The sequence below is a fragment of the Scardinius erythrophthalmus genome (genome assembly GCF_964197995.2).
Source record: "Scardinius erythrophthalmus genome assembly, chromosome: 12".
Classification (NCBI taxonomy): domain Eukaryota; kingdom Metazoa; phylum Chordata; class Actinopteri; order Cypriniformes; family Leuciscidae; genus Scardinius; species Scardinius erythrophthalmus.
The window spans coordinates 42,285,335-42,306,203 of NC_138232.1; the positions used below are offsets into that span (position 1 = coordinate 42,285,335).

Consider the following 20,869-nt stretch of genomic DNA (forward strand, 5'->3'; position numbering starts at 1 on the left):
CACACAGGTACATTTATGTACATTTGCTCACCCGTCTAATAAAGCTCACGCAAGAGCGGCGGCTCTATCAAGTCGGAGTTAGCCGCGGACGCTAGCTCTCGGCATCTCGAAAACGCCACGCTGATATTGATCATCGTTTTATTTCTCCTTTTGTCCCAAATCTGCTTGCCATGATCCATAATGTTTGAACAAAACAACAACAGCGTGAGCGCGCCGCTAGATGTAAGGCAGTTGTCCACGTCTGTCGCCATGGTTACTATGGCAGTACGAGCAAAAACAGGGATAACGCGGATATTACGTCATTGACAGGCGACAAGTGAACAGGGACGGGCACTATTTAAAATTGTGCATTTCTCTGAATTTACTAATTCTTGGAAACATTTAGGATAATGTAAGCAAACAATGGATATAACATTGTGCAAGTGGTTTTTGGATATTTTGATAAAAAATTCTTACATATTGTACATTTAAGCACCTTGTACGAACCCTGAGAGAAACATAAGCTGTGTTTTCAGAGCCTAATGAACACTGTATGAGAGGCACAAAACCCCCAAAATAAGGTGTTTTGTTAAAGGGCTTGTTGGAATGAAAGATCAAGTTAGTTCTCATTCATCAGGGTGTATCCGGACATTATTTGGGAACACCAGTGTTTGCCGCTTCTTTAACATGGGTGTGTTCAGTATTACACATTCAAAGTAATTGTGCTGGATTATACCCGTTACCTGGTTACAGTGTTGCATGCCTGAACTAATTCATCATTCTTTTCTCTTTCTGTCATTCAACGTTTACCCGGTTAGACGTGTTACAAGATCTCAGTCTGAAGGCGTTGCCTAATCTGATCATCACTGAACTTCAGAGCTCGATGAGAAACATGTCAAATATGATCAGCAAGACCAATATCTTATTCAACTTGGAAAGCTTCCTTAAATGTTCAGGCAATAGATTCAGATTTGAATGCTATAGATCGGTCAGTAAGGATTCAAAAACACTTAGAGGAAGATTTTTTATTTTTATTTTAAACATTGCATAAGTGATTTATCCTTGTGGCTTCACCTACTGGTTAGAAGTGGGCGGGGCCAAGGAGGTGATGAAGTGAAACTAGCCAATGATGTGTTGACCTGTGACAGAGTGATGTCACAATGTAATAAAAATACAGGAGTCTCTCAGATCAGTTTCAAGTGAAGATAAAGTTGAGTTATGAATGTAAAGTCCAGTACATCAAAAATCATCAAGGAAAATCTGACTCTTTGTGTCATGAGCCCATAAGTCCCAGTACAAATAGTAAAAAAATAAAAAGCAATGTTCCACAACCCTTGAATATCATAAACGTCATAAAATGATCATAAAACATTCAAGTTTCAAGGCTCCTAGTTAAATTTAAATGAATATAGAATTGGTGTCACTATAAAATTTCCTTCTGAGAAATAAAGCCTTTAAGTGCATAACGCTGAAAATCAAAAGTGCGGGAAATCTAATACTATTTGATTCAATTATCGGTTTAATTAATATATCACAAAAATGTTAAAGGTCTGCCTGGTGGATCGATGGTGTTTCAAAACTATTTAAAGATATACATCACAAATCACTTGTGATATAACTTCCATACACAAATACATATAGATAGAATAGATACGTCACAATTTTACATTAATTCAGGACACTTAACAGATGTGCTACTCTTCTAATGCAGGTGGGTGTTATTTAGAAAAAAAAAAAAAATATTTAAAGTCCTCCTGTAGTCAATATTTGTTGTATCCCATAAAACGATCACACGTTGATCTGATTGGTTACAAGGTAGTTTGTGACGTCAGAAACACCAGCGATTTCAAAGCGTGTTTTTGAGACTGTCTTTGGTTCACTGCAGTTTTAAGGAGGAAATACTCAGCAATGCTGTCGACTTATGAATTTACACATGGTTTGTGTTAAATTATATTAATAACACCACATAGACGTATAAACAACATTAAAAGCTGGATTTTCACCACAGGGGGACTTTAACAAAAGTCAAGACAGAAATCAGACTATCATAATGCTTTGGAAGATTTTGAAATTCAGTTTCACAATAAATATTGTGCAAGACAGCCCCCAGTGACGGGGTCTTTACTCGAGACTCAATTTTTAAGAAAATTTTCTAATTCTCAATTTAAAATGTCTTTGCATAATACTTTCATGTTTAATGCGTCATTTCTAGTGATAAAGAATGTTTTCAAGCTGCATAATTCATAAAATTGAATCAAATCAAAATTTACCGAAACTAAATCCATAAAGTCCCATGATAGATATGTGAAGTCTATGAAGCGCAAATAGAACCTTTTCCCAATGTCACCCGAAGAGGTTTGATTTGGGTCTTGAGAGGTTTGAAGGCTCTTCTGTCGCATCTTTCTCAAACCGGTCCATGAGAGAAGTGCTGTGCACGATCTGCGACCGCAGCCGGATTTTATTCAGACTGGGTCTCATTTTAGTAAACGAAGATTTCCTGCGAAGAGAAGATTTCCTGGTCACGCCACTACTTTCCTCTTCGCTACTGTTTTGTGTTTTCAAAGGTCTGAAGTTGGATTGAATAACCCTCGATAATCTCCAGCGACTCGCGTCTCCAACATCCACTTGATCCGCGTCAGATTCAACGCACGCGCCCGCAATGTCTAGAATGTTCCTCGCGATGTCGCTCTTTAAATACTGACACGCTTTTCTCCCGTTGTAATCGCGAGCTTCCACGTCGGCGTCAAACGCGCCGACTAGCAACTTAACGACCTCGAGATGATTATGCATCGCGGCTAAATGTAAAGGCGTGTATCCCGCGCTAGAGCGCGCGTTGACGTTCAGCGTGATGCCATTTTGTTTCGCAAAGTTGACTAGCATTACAATCAGCTCGTGTTTCCCGAGCTTTGACGCCCAGTGTAAACAAGTGAATCCCGTAATGAAGTCTTTCCTAGTAATGAGGCTGGGGTCCCTGAGGAGAAGCCGATGGAGACTCTCCCAGTGTCCGTCAGACGCGCTCATCATCCAGTCGTGCTCCAGCGGCTCGAGCGTCAACGACGCGGGCTCATAATCGGCGTCAGGACGCGGACAGTCGCGACTCCTTCCCGGGAGATAAACGGAGCTTCTCAGGCGAACCTGAGGCCAACTGTCAATCAAACCCTGGGCGAAATGTTTACGGGTGAAATCATCAGTTAAACGGTTTTCTTTTCCAGGCTCTGATTCGCTTTTCACTTCATTTCCCAAACTAGTTCCCTCAGATTGTTTACTCTCTTGTTCTTCATCTTCACTCTCTGATCGGTTTGTTTTCAGACTTATATCAGTTTTATCCTCCTTCGTCGTGCTACTGTTTGTATTCCCCATGTCAGATTCTGTCGCTCCCTGTGAAAACTTGACTGAAGGATCCGGTTGTGATTTTGCGTAACTAGTTCCGTAACCTGATCCAGGTAACATTGACATTCCTTCTTTTACTCCACTTTTGCTGACACAGGCCTCTTGTTGTTCTTCTCCACGGGATTTGAGTTCATTCATTCTGTCACTCGTCTCGTTTGAACGCCTGAATTTCTTTTTGAGGCAAACGTATTTCTCTCCGTTTTCCTCTTTAACGTAAGCCACGCTGTCTACGTACCGTTTAAAGGCTTCCCTTGCCGCTTGTTTTAACGCAGGATCTTTGGGGATTGTAGCTCGAAAATGATCCGCTAAATGCGTGTTCTTCACGCGTCCTCCGTTCTCCTTTATGAAATATAAAACCGTTTCTTGGTTGAATTCGGTCGCCATGGTGTGTGTTCTTCAAGCGAAACACTGCCTCTGTAAATCAGCTGTCACGGACTATTTAACAGTACATAAATAGATGATATATCCAGGTAAACAGAGAATGCTTCCTTTATCCTTTATTCCCCAGTTAATCTGCTTGATGCTCCTCATCCCCGCCCGCACTCACTCACTCGGGTCGGTAGTTCTCTATTTCTCCCACAGGTGGCGCTGTTCATCTGGAGTGAACACCAATGGATTTACGAATATTTGACCCTGGACCACAAAACCAGTCACATGGGTAAATTTTAGGCTATATTTAAAAAAACATACATATGAAAGCTGAATAAATAAGCTCACCATTGATGTATGGTTTCTTAGGACAATATCTGGCCGAGATACGCAGGATATGAATTTGTATTATCAGGAATTACATTTCAACTAGTAAAAACTATAATTCTTGATATCTGTAATTGTATTTTCACTAGTTAAATGTCACCAAAGGTTGCCATTCAAATTCAATTGTTGATTCCAATTTCATATTTCAAAAATTCTAGCAAAAATGTTAATTTATGATATCAATAATTACTTTGTTACAAGTAAAAATATATATTCCTGAAATCAAAAATTCAATTGTCACTATTTGAGATGTTAATTTCTGATATCTGAAAATGTCTTTTACAACAAAAATGATGCATGAAATATAAAGGTGACTTGACATTCATATAAAAAATTAAATAACAAATTTGCACTAGTAATCACGTAATTATTGATATAAAAAAATATGATTTTTTACTTAAGAATACGTATGAATTGTATTTCTGAAATTATAAGAAATCAATTCTTGATATCAAGAACTGAATTTGAATGGGAGCCTATGGTGAAAAAACAGCTGCAGATATCAAGAATTATAGTTTTTAGTTGAAATTTAATTCTTGATATCAAGAATTAGCATTATAACTAGTGAAAATGTAATGGTTTATCAATAATTCATATCAAGGGAATAAATAAAAGTCAAATCAGCTCGACAGGAATGTGTTCATGAAAGATGCCCGATATGTTAAAAGAATGGGAATCATCTTTCAGTCACAGAATAAAAATTAAGAAAGGTAACTGAAACATTATTTCACAATGCTGACCTTTTTTCTCCTCGCAAAACTCACAATTCTGAGGGAAAAAGTAAGAATCGAAAAACTCAGAATTGGTAAAAATTCAAGATATCGCGAGATATAAACTCACAGCCAGCAAAGAAATAGACATAAACTGATATTAGGAAGATATTCATATCAGGAAAGCTTGTTTCCGCCCTGGAATGAAAAAAGTATCTTTATGCAATTGTGAGTTTACATCTATAGAAGATAAAAAAAAAAAATCAAAAAATCAAATAAAAATCACTATTCTGACAATATAAAATTGCGAGAAAAAAGTTAGAATTGTGAGATATAAAAATATCTGACATTTCCTTGCAAATTCAAGTTTTATATATACATTAATCAGACTGTATTTTAGAGCAATTTTTACAAATGTGTATGTGGCCAATAAAATTGAAAAGCATTTAATTGCTAAACCATTGTGATATTAACTAGAATTAAACAGAAGTCTAGGTTAGATTTAAAAATGGTATTAAACCATGAATTAAAAAAGACAAAACAAACTATTATTCCTGAAGATCCGTCATATAAAGACACCAGTTTAGTGACCAGGTTTTAATTGAAACATTGGTGCAACATCATTTCAATGTCACATCACAGCATGACCTGTAATGTTCACAATATTTACAAAACTGCTGTTTAGGACATCTTTAAAAAAAATCAATCGAAACAATAAGAAATTATGGACTTTAACAAACTAAACCTAACAGCCACATCAAAGCTATCAGAAACAAACAGAATCAAGTGCACAACATACTTTACAAAGTCGACTGCTGTAAAGTACATACTGGTGAGAAAATATATACTCAGATACGCATCGGGGAATATTGACATCAGAGAGGCTCGTAACACCAGTCAGATACCAATCAGAAAATAGCAAGCAAAGACGACAAAATAAAAATGTTCACACACACACGCACGCACACACACACACACACACACACACACACTCTCACACACGGAGGAAATGAAAGACTCGAGAATAGAAATGGAAAGGTTTTGGGCAACACTGACCACATGAACACAAAATGTATTTTGACCTTGAACAGTAAGACTTTGAACACAGAGCCGCATCATTGCACTGACAACAGAGTCGACTTCACCAGCACACACACACACACACACACACACACACACACACCGTCCGTCTGTTCATGGGCTTCAATGATTTCACCTCTGGATATTTGCGTTGATATAGTTTTCAGATCCACTGCATGGAAATATTGCACTTAATTTTGTAGTGAACTTCCTGTCCGGCCCGAATCCGAGGAGAGAAACCGGCCCAAACCCGAAGTTAGACCGGCCCGAGATTAGAGTTACTGATGAGAGATCCTACACACATCTATAGAGTTTACACACAAAAAATAATTTAATAAGCTCTTCATCTTGAGTTAGTGTTACTGGCAGATGTGCCACAGTAGTTATATACAACCTGTCCTGACCCCAACGGTGACCTCTGACCTCCAGGGTGAGGCTCCTTCCAGTCTATGACCCCTAAAGCACAACTTCTTTTAGAATCCTATTAGAGCGTGAATCTGAATGATACCAGGACTTTCCTGAGTCTGTTCTACAGTTCGTCGGTGTCGTTCATTAATGCAGTAATGACACATTATTACACGATCGGGTCGCGTTAGAGACGCACTCAGGCGTGATCGGATGTCGGCTGGCCGATATGTACACGTTTTCGGACTGACCGTTGCGAAAGCTTGTTTCTGCCACAGAATAAATAATAAAAAAAAGTCATTTTAATCTCAAAATTTGTACTTTTTTCTCAGAATTGCGCGATATAAACCCACAATTGCGTGAAAAAAGTCAGAACTGCGACTATCTCGCAACTGAAATAAAGTCAGAATTGTGAGACGAAAAGACACTTGTTAGATGTAAACACAAATTCATAATTGAGTTTATATCTCAGAATTACGACTTTTTCAGAATTGCGACTATTTCTTTGAAATGCTACTATTTATCTCGCAATTCTGACTTTATAACTCAGGATTCAGGAATGAAATAAATTAAATAAATATAAACTCATAATACTGAGGAAAAAGTCAGAATTGTGAGTTTACATCTCAAAATTACAACTTTCTCAGAATTGCGACTTTCTCAGAATTGCGACTATTACTCGGAATTCTGTCTTTATAACTTGCAATTGAAATTCTGAGATATAAACTCGCAACTGCGAGAAAAAAAGTCCAGATTGCGAGTTTATATGGGATTTCCGATTTTATATCTCAGAATTATGACTCTCTCAGAATTGCAACTATTTCTCTTGTAATTCTGACTTTATAACTCACAAATGAAATGAATTCAGAATTCTGAGATATAAACTTGCAATTGTGAGAAAAAAGTCAGAATTGCGAGTTTATATTATAATTGCGACTATTTTGCAATTTTGACTTACGCAATTGAAATAAAGTCAGAAATGGGTGATATAAAGCCATAATTGAGAGTTTATATCAGAATTGTGTGAGTATTTATCGCAATTTTGACTTTATAACTTGATTGAAATAAAGTTTGAATTCTGAGATATAAACTCGCAACAGTGAGAAAAAAGTCAATTGTAATTTTGAGAAAGTTCACATCTCGTACTGAGGAAAAAGTCAGAATTGCGAGTTTACATCTCATAATTACAACTTTCTTAGAATTACGACTTTCTCAGAATTACGACTATTAATCTTGCAATTCAGACTTTATAACTCGCAACTGAACAAGAAACGGCTGAAGACGCATCTTTTTCAGCAACACTTGATCCATTAATACTAACACTTTCCTTTCTCTTCTCTTCTATAACTAATAAAAATAAAATAAAACCGCGTTAGACTACTGAAGGGTCATAGCACTTACATATTGTTAGTTGAACTGCTTCTATTGCTCTTCTCATTTGTAAGTCGCTTTGGATAAAAGTGTCTGCTAAATGATTAAATGTAAATGTAACTGAAATAAAGTCAGAATTGAGAGATAAAGTCGCAATTACCTTTTTAATTCTTTTATTCTGTGGCGTAAACAAGTTCTCGGTGACTGACAGCATTCCCCTTCTGGACGTCAGTGAGATGAAGATCATCACACTAATGATGAGACTGAGACGAGCGGACGAGGACACGATCCTCTACTGCTCATTTCTTAACGAGAGAAACTTCCAGGAGAGAAAATAATGAGTGCATTTAGAAAGGCAAAACAAACTAAAATAATACTGAAGGGTACGTGTCTGTGTGTGTGTGTGTGTGTGTGTGCGCGTACACACACACGTATAAGGCTTTACCGAGCATGTGCCGTATTATTGCCAAGATTTACTGAACATGTCAGGGAGTTTCATACATCACTTCTAACACACATCATAAGGCCTCAGTTCTCCTCTGTTGGCCAGTACAGTGTGAAACCAGTGTTTCATCGGTGTGGTCTAATATAACTCGAACAAATATGACAAAAGAAAAACAAAAATAACGGTATAAAGACAGAAAACATCACAGGACGATCCTAAACGCATGACTGTATTAGTGTTTAGTGCTGGAAGACCTGAACTATATAGAGAAGCCCACAAGTCTAACCCGCAACTAGCCCATAGAGCTGGTGAAGTCCACTCCGACACACTCACACACACACACACACACACACACACACTCAAAATACAACTCAAACTGAAGCTTAGAAAAGTCTCAGATTGACTCTTATTCATTGTAATGTCACAGGGCCTTATGGGCCGCAGAGACACTTCTGCTTTGTGTTTTGTACAGCTGAAGATAAAGTGTGCATCGAGTTGGCTTGTACATGTCATTATCCTACAGTATTTACACTTCTTCCCATGTTTTTACCATGAAACTTCTGTATTGTCTATATACACATTGAAAACATATCAGAAATATTTGGACTGTCTGTGTTCTTAAATGCAGGATTTTTTTTTTTTTTTTTTTTGCTTTTTCGATATTTTTCCTTGTACACTAGAAAAAAATAGTTCTTCAGCAAGTTGTCTTTGCTGCCTTTTCTAATTGGCTGATCCAGCACCTGTCAGTCACAGGGTGTGGGCGGGGCCACGGTGAGCGTCTGCTAGTGTGTAGCACCACGATCAGAGAGAGAGAGAGAGGGAGAGAGAGAGAGACACTGATCGCTGCTGTTATCTGGAGATCTTCCTCCTCTTGGGTTTGGGCAGTTTGACTTGACGATCCTGGTGAACCTGCAGATTGACAGACAGATTCACTCAGCCAATCAGGTGTGTGAGAACCTCCGTGTGATGTGTGTGTGTGTGTGTGTGTGTGACACTCACAGTTCCAGACATCTTGTCCAACTCACTCATGGCCTCATGAATCGCAGCTTCTAGATGATGATTCAGCTTTCCCGCCCTGCGAGAGAGAGCGACACCAGACGCTTCAGTACAAGCAACGCATCTTTAAAGTCACCATGAATCACAATTACCTTTTTTTAACGGAATATTTCAGTTTATTCTAAATGATTTGTCAGTGCACACACATCATTGTTTTAATAATCTTGAATCAGAATAAGTTCTTCTCTGATGACGAGGGCGGGGCTATAACCTGTCACTCACATGAGATCAGCCAATAGCAAACCACAACCATCCACTCCATTCCTCACAGACACAATCAAGCCCCGCCCACTTTTGTTCTTGTTCCACTCGGATACACTGCCGTTCAAAAGTTTGGGATCTGTGAGATTTTTAATGTTTTCGAAGTCTCTTCTGCTCACCAAGGCATTTTTTTTAATTAAAAATACAAAAAAAAACAGTAATATTGTTAAATATTATGACAATTTAAAATAACTGTTTTCTGTTTGAATATATAGTAAAGTGTAATTTATTCCTGTGATCAAAGCTGGATTTTCAGCATCATTACTCCAGTCTTCAGTGTCACATGATCCTTCAGAAATCACTCTAATATGATGATTTGATGATCAAGAAATATTTATGATTATTAAAAAGTGCTGATTAAAAAATAAAAGCCATAATAATAAAATTATGAAACGATAATGATAAAAAAAATAATCAAGGGATTTATCTTAAATTGGAACTGACCTCTTTACATACTCCGACATATGAATATTTTCCTTATATTGCAATCGTTATCGTATTTACAACCTAAACACACGACTTATAACAGTGATATATAGATCTAAGATGGTACATGACATTATGCTGTTGCTAGGCGGACACCTCACCACTCATGAAGTGCTTGATCACACTTTATATTATGTCTTTGACTAAGTCTCTACTTGTCTATGCACTTGCATAAAAAAATATTGTTAGGAACAATGTCTTTGTCATAATAGTACTTAGTCACTTATTTTCCTTGACAGTCGCATACATTACTGCTCACTGGGGTTTACAGAGTGATGGAGATTCCTTGATTTAATGACATATCATTTTCTGTAAAGATGCTTGTAACGAATGTAATGTATTGTGAAATAAATGTGAATTGAACATAAGAGTGTGAACCTGGCATTTGAAATCAAATAGGTTAAGGAATAATTAACAAATACCGAGTGTAAATAATGTGTGAAGGCACTATCATCTCATTAAAGGGAGAATGTGATTGGGAAATACAGGAACATTTTAAACATCTGCCGGCCGCAGATTTTACTGTGTAAATAAGACTGGACTATTATCCTGGCAACATCAACTTTAGATTTATTTGCCCATAAATAGCTTTTTTTTTTCTTTTCTTTTTTTTTTTACTGTTGTCAGTCGTTTTACACAGCCGTCGCACACACACACACACCATTAAACATCCTCACTTGTAGATGTTAACCAGCGTGAGGGTTTTAGGATCCCGACGTTACAGAGACAACACACTTACTTCCTGTTCTTCTTGCTGGCTCTGTCCAGCACCTGAAGGTCCTGTGTTAGTGTTTTCAGCTGCTCCGGCTCCACCTGAGGAGAGGTCAGACAGAGATCGTCACTGCAGCTCCAGATACACAACTTCTGAGAGGTAAACATTTACTACCGAAGATTTGAGACTTGACTTAATTCTTGTATCACAAAGTGCACAGAGATCTGATATGCTGGACAATCTCTAGCTGTGTTTCCATCCAAAGCTGTGAATTTCACTTGGAATATCGCATAAAACATGTGTGAATAATGGAGCGTTTCCATCCCATGTGTTCAAGAGAACTAAATCATCACTTCCTGGGAAATTAGTGCAAATTATCAGTAATAAACTGTAAGTTTCTGCAATCTTTCTCTTTTTCCCTCCGTCATAAACGAGTGTCTCAGAGCGTCAGACGAAACACAGTAAACGCGGTCGTGTTCTCTAGCGTTCGGATGCTGGTGTTCGGGAACACACTCGTGTGTGTGAGACGCTTCTGGAGGGAATTACACTAAATCATTCTGATCACACACTTCGACTCCGGCGTTTCAGAAACACCAAACTAACATTAGAGACGCTGCGACGCCATTGGTCCACTGGTTACTCCAGTTATCCAATCACAGCTGACGCTGCGGGAAAGTCACATGAGTTTATTGTTGCACATTGAGGGATTTATTCAGTAAATGTGTTTCCATCGCATCATTTATGAGCATGTCTTCTTATCAGATAAAAAAGGGATGGAAACGCTACTGACAGGACTGAGTCAGATCTCTGAAACAAATCTCACAGAGATGTTCAATGAAACAGGAACGCTTCTCTATAGCAAAAGTGGCATATGATGTAACATTCTGTATTAGTGCTGGGCAACGATTAATTCATCCAAAATAAAGGTTTGTGTTTACATAATATATGTGTGTGTACTGTGTATAATTATTTTGTACATATAAATACACACACATGCATGTACATATTTAAGAAAAGTGTCATTTATATATAAAATATTTATATTTATGTATAAATATATATACACACAGTATATACATGCAAATATCTCTTAAATATATACATGCATATGTGTGTTTATAAACAAAATACAAACAGTACACACATATATTATGTAAATTAATCATTGCCCAGCACTAATTATAACAGATAGAATATTGCATTAGGCACCTTCAAAGGGACATAAACAGGACAAGGCAGTCTCTCTTACCCTTGCACAGGTGCATGCTGGGATTGTTGTGCATGAGGGATTTATTCAGTAAATGTGTTTCCATTGTAGTTTATGCACGTCTTATCAGATCAAGAATGGATGGAAATGTAGCTACTGACAGGACTGAGTTCATCAATTCTCATTTTTTCATTACTTGCCCACCAAAAACAACCTCTGAAACAAACCTCACGAGATGACACCGGAAATGCTGCTCTATAGCAAACCTGGCATATGAAGTTTCCTTAACATTTTGTATTATAACAGATTAGGCATTAGGGACATAAACAGGACGAGTCTCTCTTACCTTGGCCTGTTCAGACAGTTGCATGCTGGGATTGTGTCCATGCTCCTCTCTCATCAGTTTGTTAGGCCAGGCGGGGAAGCCTTTGATCGGCCACACCAGCTCCCCCACGTGTAAGGCCCTGGGCCTGTAGTGCATCAGTTCTGCTGAGGGCGAGTCGGGGTGCCGGAGCTCCTCCTCGCTGCTGAGGCTCTTCGTGTCCGAGGGGCTTGGCGCACAGTGTCCGTTAAAGTGCCCGTTGAAGTGAGCGTAGTCTTTGAGCAGCGGCCCTTCGAGGCTCGTGGAGGAGCCGGGCGACTGGTCGTCATCGTATCCGCCGCGAGCCATCGTGCCGTTCACCTGCTCTCTCACGCGCTGGTTAAACCGTTCGTGGGGTTCGTGAGTCTCCGTCGGACAGTCCATGATGGGTTTCCTCTCGGACTTGCTGACGCGCGTGTTGCTGTGCACATGTGTGGAGCACTCGAGGAACTCCTCGCCTCTCCAGTGCGCGTGATTGGACTCGTCCCAGTGTGGGCGGGGCGAGCGGAAATACTCGTGCGCGTCCGAGCCGTCGGGCGTGTTCTTCTCGCGCTCCGAGCTCCTGCGCGTGTGGTTGTGCTGCAGCCGGCTGCGCTGGATCTGGGAGAGCGTCTCGTTGGCCTCAGAGCTGCGCGGCGCGTGGATGACGGCGTTGACGGCGTGAGGTAGGCTGAGCGGCTGGCCGATGGAGGCGGTGAAGGCACTCATGGCGCTGAGCGCGGGGACGGGGCTCGCCTGCGTGCTGACGCTCATGCCGGTGGTGATGGTCACATGCATGCCTTTGCCGGCGGCGTCCACCACCGCTCTGTAGATCGCGTCCACCGACTCCACCGATCCTCCCGCCATCGAGGCATCGTGACCCTGTAGCTTCTGCTGAGGCTCTCGGTACATGCCCGCGTCTCCGGAGTGAGATGTCATCCCAGGCTGGGCGCCGTCAGGCATGCACCCCTGAACAAATGCCAAAAACACATAATTAATTAAGGCTATTTTTACATGCAATCAAATAATCTGTTAGTAATCAGATTGACGACTCAATCACACTGAAAAGCCTTCCTGTAAACACCTTAAGGGGGTCGCACACCGGACGCGCAGCGCCACGTCTTTAAAATTCGAACACATTATTCTCTATGAGAGTACACACACCAGCGGCGCCATTCGGTGTCTGTCCGCGGCGCCCAGCAACGGCTCAGGACCTTGTTCAAAATCCTGCCGTGCCACAGAGCACCATTTACATATTTTTATATTAAATTTACATTTATTTGTCTCAAATCGTAGTTAATGTATATACTAACTTCACCCTGTGCTGCAATATACATTTAGATTTATATTAATTTACAGAAATCAGCTGCTTGAAGGAAAATTGCTTATGTTATCGGATTTGCAGGTGAGAGTTGTCCTAGACGCGTGCAACCCCCTTTAATCGATCTGATTGAGCTCGATCCCAATGAAATCTCAATCCAATTGAAAGGAGTGGTTTATTACTTTTCTAATCCCATCGTGAGAACATGTAAACACTTGATCCGAAACTGAAAGGACTGCGCATGTGTAATGATGTAGAAATAGCGCAATGACGCGCTGAACGAGCTGTTGTTCCTGTTGAATAAAGTGTCGTATAAATGAGTGTCCCGTTGGTCTATAATCCTCCTTTCTCTGCGTCTGTGAAGTGGAGCAGGACAACGGCCCACCAGTGCTCGTTTCAGACTCTCATCCACAGACGACTGGTTTTGGGCATTTATATTGGGTGATAAATGTAAGCAACGCTCGTTGCTCATATGCTCATTGTCTCCATTATGATCAGAAATTCCTACCGTTGCATTGGTAGGAATTCGGCAAAAACAACAACATCCGCAACATGGAGGGGTTTGCAATAGAGATGTTTTCTTATTTAAATGTTACAACATGTAAATGTGTATCCGCCGCGCTGGTCTACTGTGTCTTCTGAGGCCGCGGCAGAACCGGAGGCTGGTCTGAGCCGCTTTATTCTGCACTGTCGTCTCCGCCGGTTTTAAAATACGTCTCCGTTATACTGTCGTTTTCTGCTCGTTCTGCACTTTGCAACAACAGCATTGTTTCGGCAGCGACTTTTAGTGAGTTTACTATAACAACGTCTGACGCTTACATTTTAGAAATGCGTATAAAGAAACCACATAAGGATGTAGCTTGAAAAAAACATTTCATGTGATTTTTGGATGCTCACATTAGCTAATTCTGATCGGATTTCAATCGGATATGCACAAAAATCTGATTTGGACTTCGTGGTGAAGGAATTTCACTTGCAGTAATTTTAAATGGCTCAATAGCGCGATATGCAGTATTATCAACATTTATTTATTTTGATTTATTTTTTGCTAAATAAATAAGTGTTACGATGTAGTCAGCATGCACAAAAACTAGTAACCAATGTAACCGAATCTAAACAGCGTCTCTGCGCATTGAAAGGCTGTCGATCAGCGCACAGTTACATTGTTACCGCAACGAAACCGTTCATTCAACGAACACATTCAAAAACGCTGATTCATTACAAGATAGTAAAGAAACGAGGTGTTCATTATTTTTTACTTTGAACTCCACTTTTCAAGGCTCAGCTGAGCAGCAATGCGTCGCACGGGTAACGCTGAAGCTGATGCTTCGCTTAATAGAGACAATGGCATTGATTCAGTGCGTGACTCGCTGATTTTTGTTTCCCACGTCTACCTCGCGCTGTGGATGCTGACCAGCGCTGTTGCTGAGGCCATTCATGGTAAATACCCTTAAACGTTAAAAGGATGACACGACAAATATTTTGCTTTCCTTGGACACGGCAACCGTTTCACGAATATATGACTTGACCTCAAAGACAGACGCAGGACAATACACATGCACAAAGTTCAAAACAAGAAGGGTATAGCCTTATGAAAAAAGAAAACACGCGAATATGGCGGTTGCATTCCTCTGCGGTTAGCCTGTCAGTAGCGCGGTACTGCAATATTGCGGTTATCGCGACAGCCCTATTTGGACTGACAGTCTGAACGTGGCCTTAGAGCATGCTAGCTATGGAAAAAGAAAGGACTTATTTCACTTGACTGATGATCACCTGATAATCCTGGTACCGGCAAGGCAAGCTGTTGGAGTTGGGAACGTTATTGTCCGTGAAAGGAGCTGTGGCGAAGGAGTGCCCCTGGTTGGGATATGTGGAGACCCCGTGCATGCCCTGCAGTGACGGGTGCAGCTGCTGCTGCTGATGGTGTGGGTGTTGCTGATGGTGTTGGTGCTGATGGTGTTGGTATATGTGCCCAGCGGCAGCCATGACACCGCCCATCTGAGGAGAGTTTCCTATACTGCAGCTCAGCGACGCAGGGTCACCTGTGGATGAAAACAGTCAGCACATATCACTATACTGCATTAGTACTAGTACATGGTAAATAGTAAATAAAATAGGCAAATTTGGAGGAACTACAAATATCTTAACCTGGAAAAACAAAAAATGTATTGGCAGCCCTGGTTATGCATGCAGTGTTTGAAAAGTACAACTACAAGATTATACATGTTAGCATAAAGACTAGTGTGAAAGAATCAGTGACTGTTGGGGGTGTAACGATACAATCATGTCACGATTCGATATATATCACGAAACTGAACTCACTATTCGATATTATCGCGATACTCAGCAAAATCATACTATACACGATTTACAGCAGAAAAACATGTGCAAAAAGTGGTTTTGGTGTTTATAGCTAATATTGCCCTTCATGACGAGTGTGAGGGGGTGAATATTTTTATCACTCATCCGTTTAAATTATATTAAGCCTTAAAGTTGTGTATAATTAAGGGGCGTGGCCACTTGAGTGACAGGTGGATTGCCGCTGATGTCACTACTAGCCGTTAGGGTGGTCCTTATTTTTAAAGTCTCCAATTGTCATGCTCTTAACCCTTCAAATTGTTCCTTTATATAAGAAAATACAGCATGCCAATTTTTATGGCAGTAACATAATAGTTACTGGTAGCTCAATAGCTTTAAACTTTCTGAGATTTTGATGATTTTCGTAAAAACAGATCATTTGAATTGGTATTGTACCTGGCTAGTAAAATTCCAAAAAAAATCTCCATAAAAGCATCTAATGCACCATATATTCCTAAATATGTATTTTAGACACACATCTCAGTTTACTTATTGTAGAAACTAAATCCAAATTAATCCATCCATGACCCGGTTTAACAGACTTACCTTTCCTGGTGGAATCAATACATATTTCTATTGATGATCACCTTGGTTATTGTTTGGGTTTAGAGCACATTTTATGGTTTAAAAAATTACATTACGTTCCTTGAAATTGACCCGGAACTTTGGCCGAATCAAGCAGATTATCAGGAGGCACAGGCAACCATACATGCAATGAAAGTAGTCAATGATCACGCCGAGAGAGGAGTGGCTATGATTTACACCCAATGGGAATACAATGTACCTTTCCTTTTAGCTCAAACAGTAGAGAGTTGGCGCTTGCAACGCCAAGGTCATGGGTTCGATTCCCAGGGAAAGCAAGAACTGATAAGAATGTAAACGTGTTGCTTGAAATGCAATGTAAGTCGCTTTGGATAAGAGTGTCTGCCAAATGCATAAATGTGAAATGTGAAAATATCTCACACACTCTGAAGAACAACTGCAGTTTCTCCTTCATGTGCTGGAAGATCACCGACGGATCTATCCAGACTGCAGAAAGTCAACACTGGCTGCTGAAAACTTTGTGCTTTTTTGAGATTGTTGTCATGTCAGTGTTGCTCTGATTTCAATAAATTGAGTTCATTTGTAGCAACTTTTAATATTACGTGCATATCACAATAACGCCGCACAGCTTAACATAGGCAATCTTCCACATGATTGAGCTACCTCTAAATATCATTTTTTGTCAACATTTTTGCATATTTTTAATTTTGAAGTTAAAAGGAACAGTTAAAGAGGTTAAGACACTAACATTTTGCAAAAAAATAAAATTGGGCTTGATAAGGACCACCCTACTAGCCGTTTGTCTGCTGTCTGTTAGCGACACGTCACCTCAGCTAATCCGCCTCGCTGCACATTTGCGTTTATCCGGGAGTTACGTTTATCCAAGATGACGACGGCTGGCTCCGCCCACTTTGGGCTTCAGAAATGCTCTTCAGAAACACGTGATTTTTTTTTTACAGTCTATGGCTAAAACTGGTGTACATTCAGCATGATACACACACCCACAGAAACAGTCAGAAACGCATACCAGATATGTACATGTATCCACTGTACATCACACACTTTACAGCACTCCATTAATAAACAGGAAGTCATTGAATAATTCACATGCTCCATCTAATAAAAATATCATGTTTCTGCTTTGGGCTCCAACCCTCATCAAACACGCCTGAACGAGCTAATCGAGGCCGTCAGGATTACTGGAAAGCTACAGGCGTGAGAGTCTGATCAGGGATGGAGCTTATCTCAGCAGGAATGCCTGCAAACGCAATGTTTGTCTTTACAAAAAACCTGAGGGACGAATATCTGACGTTTAGAAAAAGTGGCATGTTTATTGCAAGCGTGTGCGTAGTTTGCGTAGCGACAGATCGGTGTGTATAAACCCTGTGCGCTGGCTGATGTGATGTCATGCACATGATGTGCATTTATTGTGCTGGTTTTAAAGATCCACACACTCCTCCACAGGCGTTCACAGCACATGGAGTGAGATTAAATGCATGTGCTAAATAACAGTCGTGTCGCGTTGCATAATGAATGCGGTGTGTGGTGTCACAGAATGACGGCCCTGTGCGGACAGTGTGTATGATCTACTGGCGAGGTTGCCATGGAGACAGCAGTGCGATGATTGGTAGTGCTTTCCAAGGTATGATTCACACACACTCACACACACACACACGACTGAACAGGTCAGGGAGGAAGATGTGTGCATTATAACGGGAGCATTTGTAAGCACAGGTGCTCAGGCTAACAACACTCGTGTCATGCTAACACTGGATCTGTGCTTTTACATGCATGCGTTGAGGATACAACGTCCTTTCTGAGGTCTTTCAGTCTTACAAATCTTTGAATTTGGAGTGCAAGTGTCACTGTAGTGATGGTTTATGAATCATAACCTCACCTGCCTGACAGTCATCTTCCCTCCGACGTAAGATTGAGTTAATGAACAACATTTGATCTAAAGACGCTGCTTCATATCGACAGAAACCGCTTGAATGTTTCATGAGAGGAACAGTGATGTGACTTCTTGATCAGATAATAAGGAAGCTGGGATTTATCTCAAAACAGAATATCCTGCTTATGATTTAAGCAAAATTAAATAAATCACACATTTTTGCCTAGGTGTGTTTGGCCCGTTTTTCTCCTTCATTTAGTGCAATTGTAAGAACAAACATGGTGGCCTTATGAGTTTAAGCAGATGATTTTATCATTAGCAACAAATCTGATTTTGTATTGAATATAGTCACTTATAAAAAGTGTTTGTTAGAGACGACACAAAGCGGAGTGCCTATATTCTCTATATCACACAGCTCCAGCAACTCACTTATAAAAAAGGACACAAATATTCATTATATTACATATTTCAATATCATATGTAGGGTCTCTTAATTACAATATTGAATTCCGCAGGGCTCAACGCAAGGATTTTTTTCATATTTCTACTTGCCGTGACAAAATTACCATTGGCTCCGCCAAAAAAAATGGGTTAGTTCACCCAAAAATGAAATTTCTGTCCTCAATCACTCACACACATGTGTCGTTTCAAATCCAAAAGTCTTTCGTTCTTCGTGCTTTCATTCTTCGGAACACAAATTAAGATATTTTTAATTAAATCTGAGAGATTTCTGTCCCTCTATTGAAAGTCTGTTCACCCAAAACATCACAGCGTTCATAAAAAGGTGGTAAAATAAATCCATATGTTTCGAGCGGTTTAATTAAAGTCTAAAAACTAAAGCGATCGAGTCTTTAGAAGACTTGGATTAAACCACTCATATGGATTTATGAAAGTTTTGAAGCGTCAGAGTTTTGGGTGAACGGACTTTCAATGGAGGGAGAGAAATTGCTCAGATTTCATTAGAAATATCTTCATTTCTATTCTGAAAATGAACGGAAGTCTTTTGGATTGGGAACAACAAGAGGGTGAACAAATAATGACAGAATTAAAATTTTTGGGTGAACAATCCGGTTCAAAAATGGGCATTTTTTTCCCTCTCCGTTAAATTATTGTACTATATTTTAGTTCGATAATGTTTTTTTATTTAATATTTAGTATTTTGGGGGGTTTTATGGTACTAAATTATATTTACACTGCATTTATAATCCATTTATTCACTTTTTGAGCATAGACCTGAAAACTTAATTCCCAACGTAAATCTTGAATGCTTTAGAGCAGGGGTTTTCAAAGTGGGGGCCGCCAGGGGGGCCGCAGCAAGTTGGGGAAAAAAGCGGAAAAAAGTAAAAAAATATATATTTATAAAAAATATTAAATATTTGCTAATATGAGTATTGTTATGAAATAACATTATAATAATTTGTTGCATAGCCTATCTTAACATTATACTTTTAATGTTAATATTTTAGAGATGAACTGATTGATCGGCTAGTGACAAGAATTGGCCGATTTTCACGTGATTTTGAGTCTGACATATGCCGATTCAAATGCACGCAGGCGCCGCATGAATAACATGATCGCGCAACATCAGCATCACACATGCACACAGAACGCACATGTAGGAAACCTTGTGAATTACGGTCGTTTCAGACCGCGAGCGGCGCGCGAGCAGCGCGATTTTTTTCCGGCGTGCATGTTCAGTGAGTGCATTCACACCGCGAGCAGGAGCAGCGCGTGAGCGTCAAGCAGGAGCGTCGCGTGAGCAGCAGTGAAGCGGAGGGTTTCGGCGCCGAGTCTATTTTTGCTGCGCTGCTCACGCTCAATTAAAGTGAAGGCACACTTTTGATGGACAAAATAAATATGATTTCACACAAAAAGTACCTAAAATGCACATATTGCATGTATAGTGTGTTTGAACAAGAACTGGAGTAGGATTTTTGCCTTCATTTTCTTTTCTGACATAGCCTACTAAAGAAAATGAAGACAAAAATATTTATAGAAAATGTATTAATTTAAACTTGTTTTTATTAATCAGTTTGGGTAAAAGTGGTGTTTTATTATATATAGGCTATATTGGGGCTGGAGGAATTAACGCGTTAATCTTTGCGATTAATTTGAAATGTTTAACGCGTTAAAAAAATAACGCATTTAACGCAGCACTTTTTTTTGCCTCGTTTTAATGATTTCCTGTTGCGGCTGCTATTAAAAAGCCGAAAATATGTGGATCGGGTTTCATTCTCGAGCAGCTTTAATGAGCGGGTCTTTTCCGCTCCGTGTGCGCCGCCGCACTCTCCGTTCCGTGTGTGTGTGTGTGTGTGTGTGTGTGTGTGTGTGTCGGCGCGCTGCGCGTTCTGCTCTGTCGTTCACGGCCCAAACGCTCCAATCATGTACCGATCACGCACTGGAAAAGCAAGTCCAAAATAAGGTGAAATTTCTCTCTAGACTTCTGTTTGCTGCGCTGTTATTCATGCTGGGCAACAATGTTAAAGGGATAGCTCACCCAAAAATTAAAATTCTGTCATCATTTACTCTCCCTCAAGTTGTTCCAAACCTGTATGATT

The 20,869-nt window shown here is 39.9% G+C and overlaps 2 protein-coding genes across 2 annotated transcripts in view; both read right to left on the bottom strand.

Moving 5' to 3' along the window:
• Positions 1-1,537: 1,537 nt before the first annotated feature.
• sowahcb (sosondowah ankyrin repeat domain family Cb) lies at positions 1,538-3,753 on the bottom strand (the record flags this gene model as incomplete). Its single annotated transcript, XM_081380544.1, has 1 exon — positions 1,538-3,753. One exon carries the CDS (start codon positions 3,751-3,753, stop codon positions 2,323-2,325), a length of 1,431 nt encoding a protein of 476 aa, XP_081236670.1. The 3' UTR covers positions 1,538-2,322.
• Positions 3,754-8,793: 5,040 nt separating this feature from the next.
• mbd5 (methyl-CpG binding domain protein 5) overlaps positions 8,794-20,869 on the bottom strand; it is a 34,393-nt gene continuing 22,317 nt past the window's right edge. The window contains exons 6-10 of the mRNA XM_081381666.1: positions 15,293-15,561; positions 12,205-13,167; positions 10,679-10,752; positions 9,136-9,211; positions 8,794-9,045 (exon numbers count right to left, since the gene is read on the bottom strand). Of these exons, the coding sequence (XP_081237792.1) occupies positions 8,986-9,045; positions 9,136-9,211; positions 10,679-10,752; positions 12,205-13,167; positions 15,293-15,561 (1,442 nt within the window). The 3' untranslated portion in view covers positions 8,794-8,985. The remainder of the gene's footprint in view (positions 9,046-9,135; positions 9,212-10,678; positions 10,753-12,204; positions 13,168-15,292; positions 15,562-20,869) is intronic.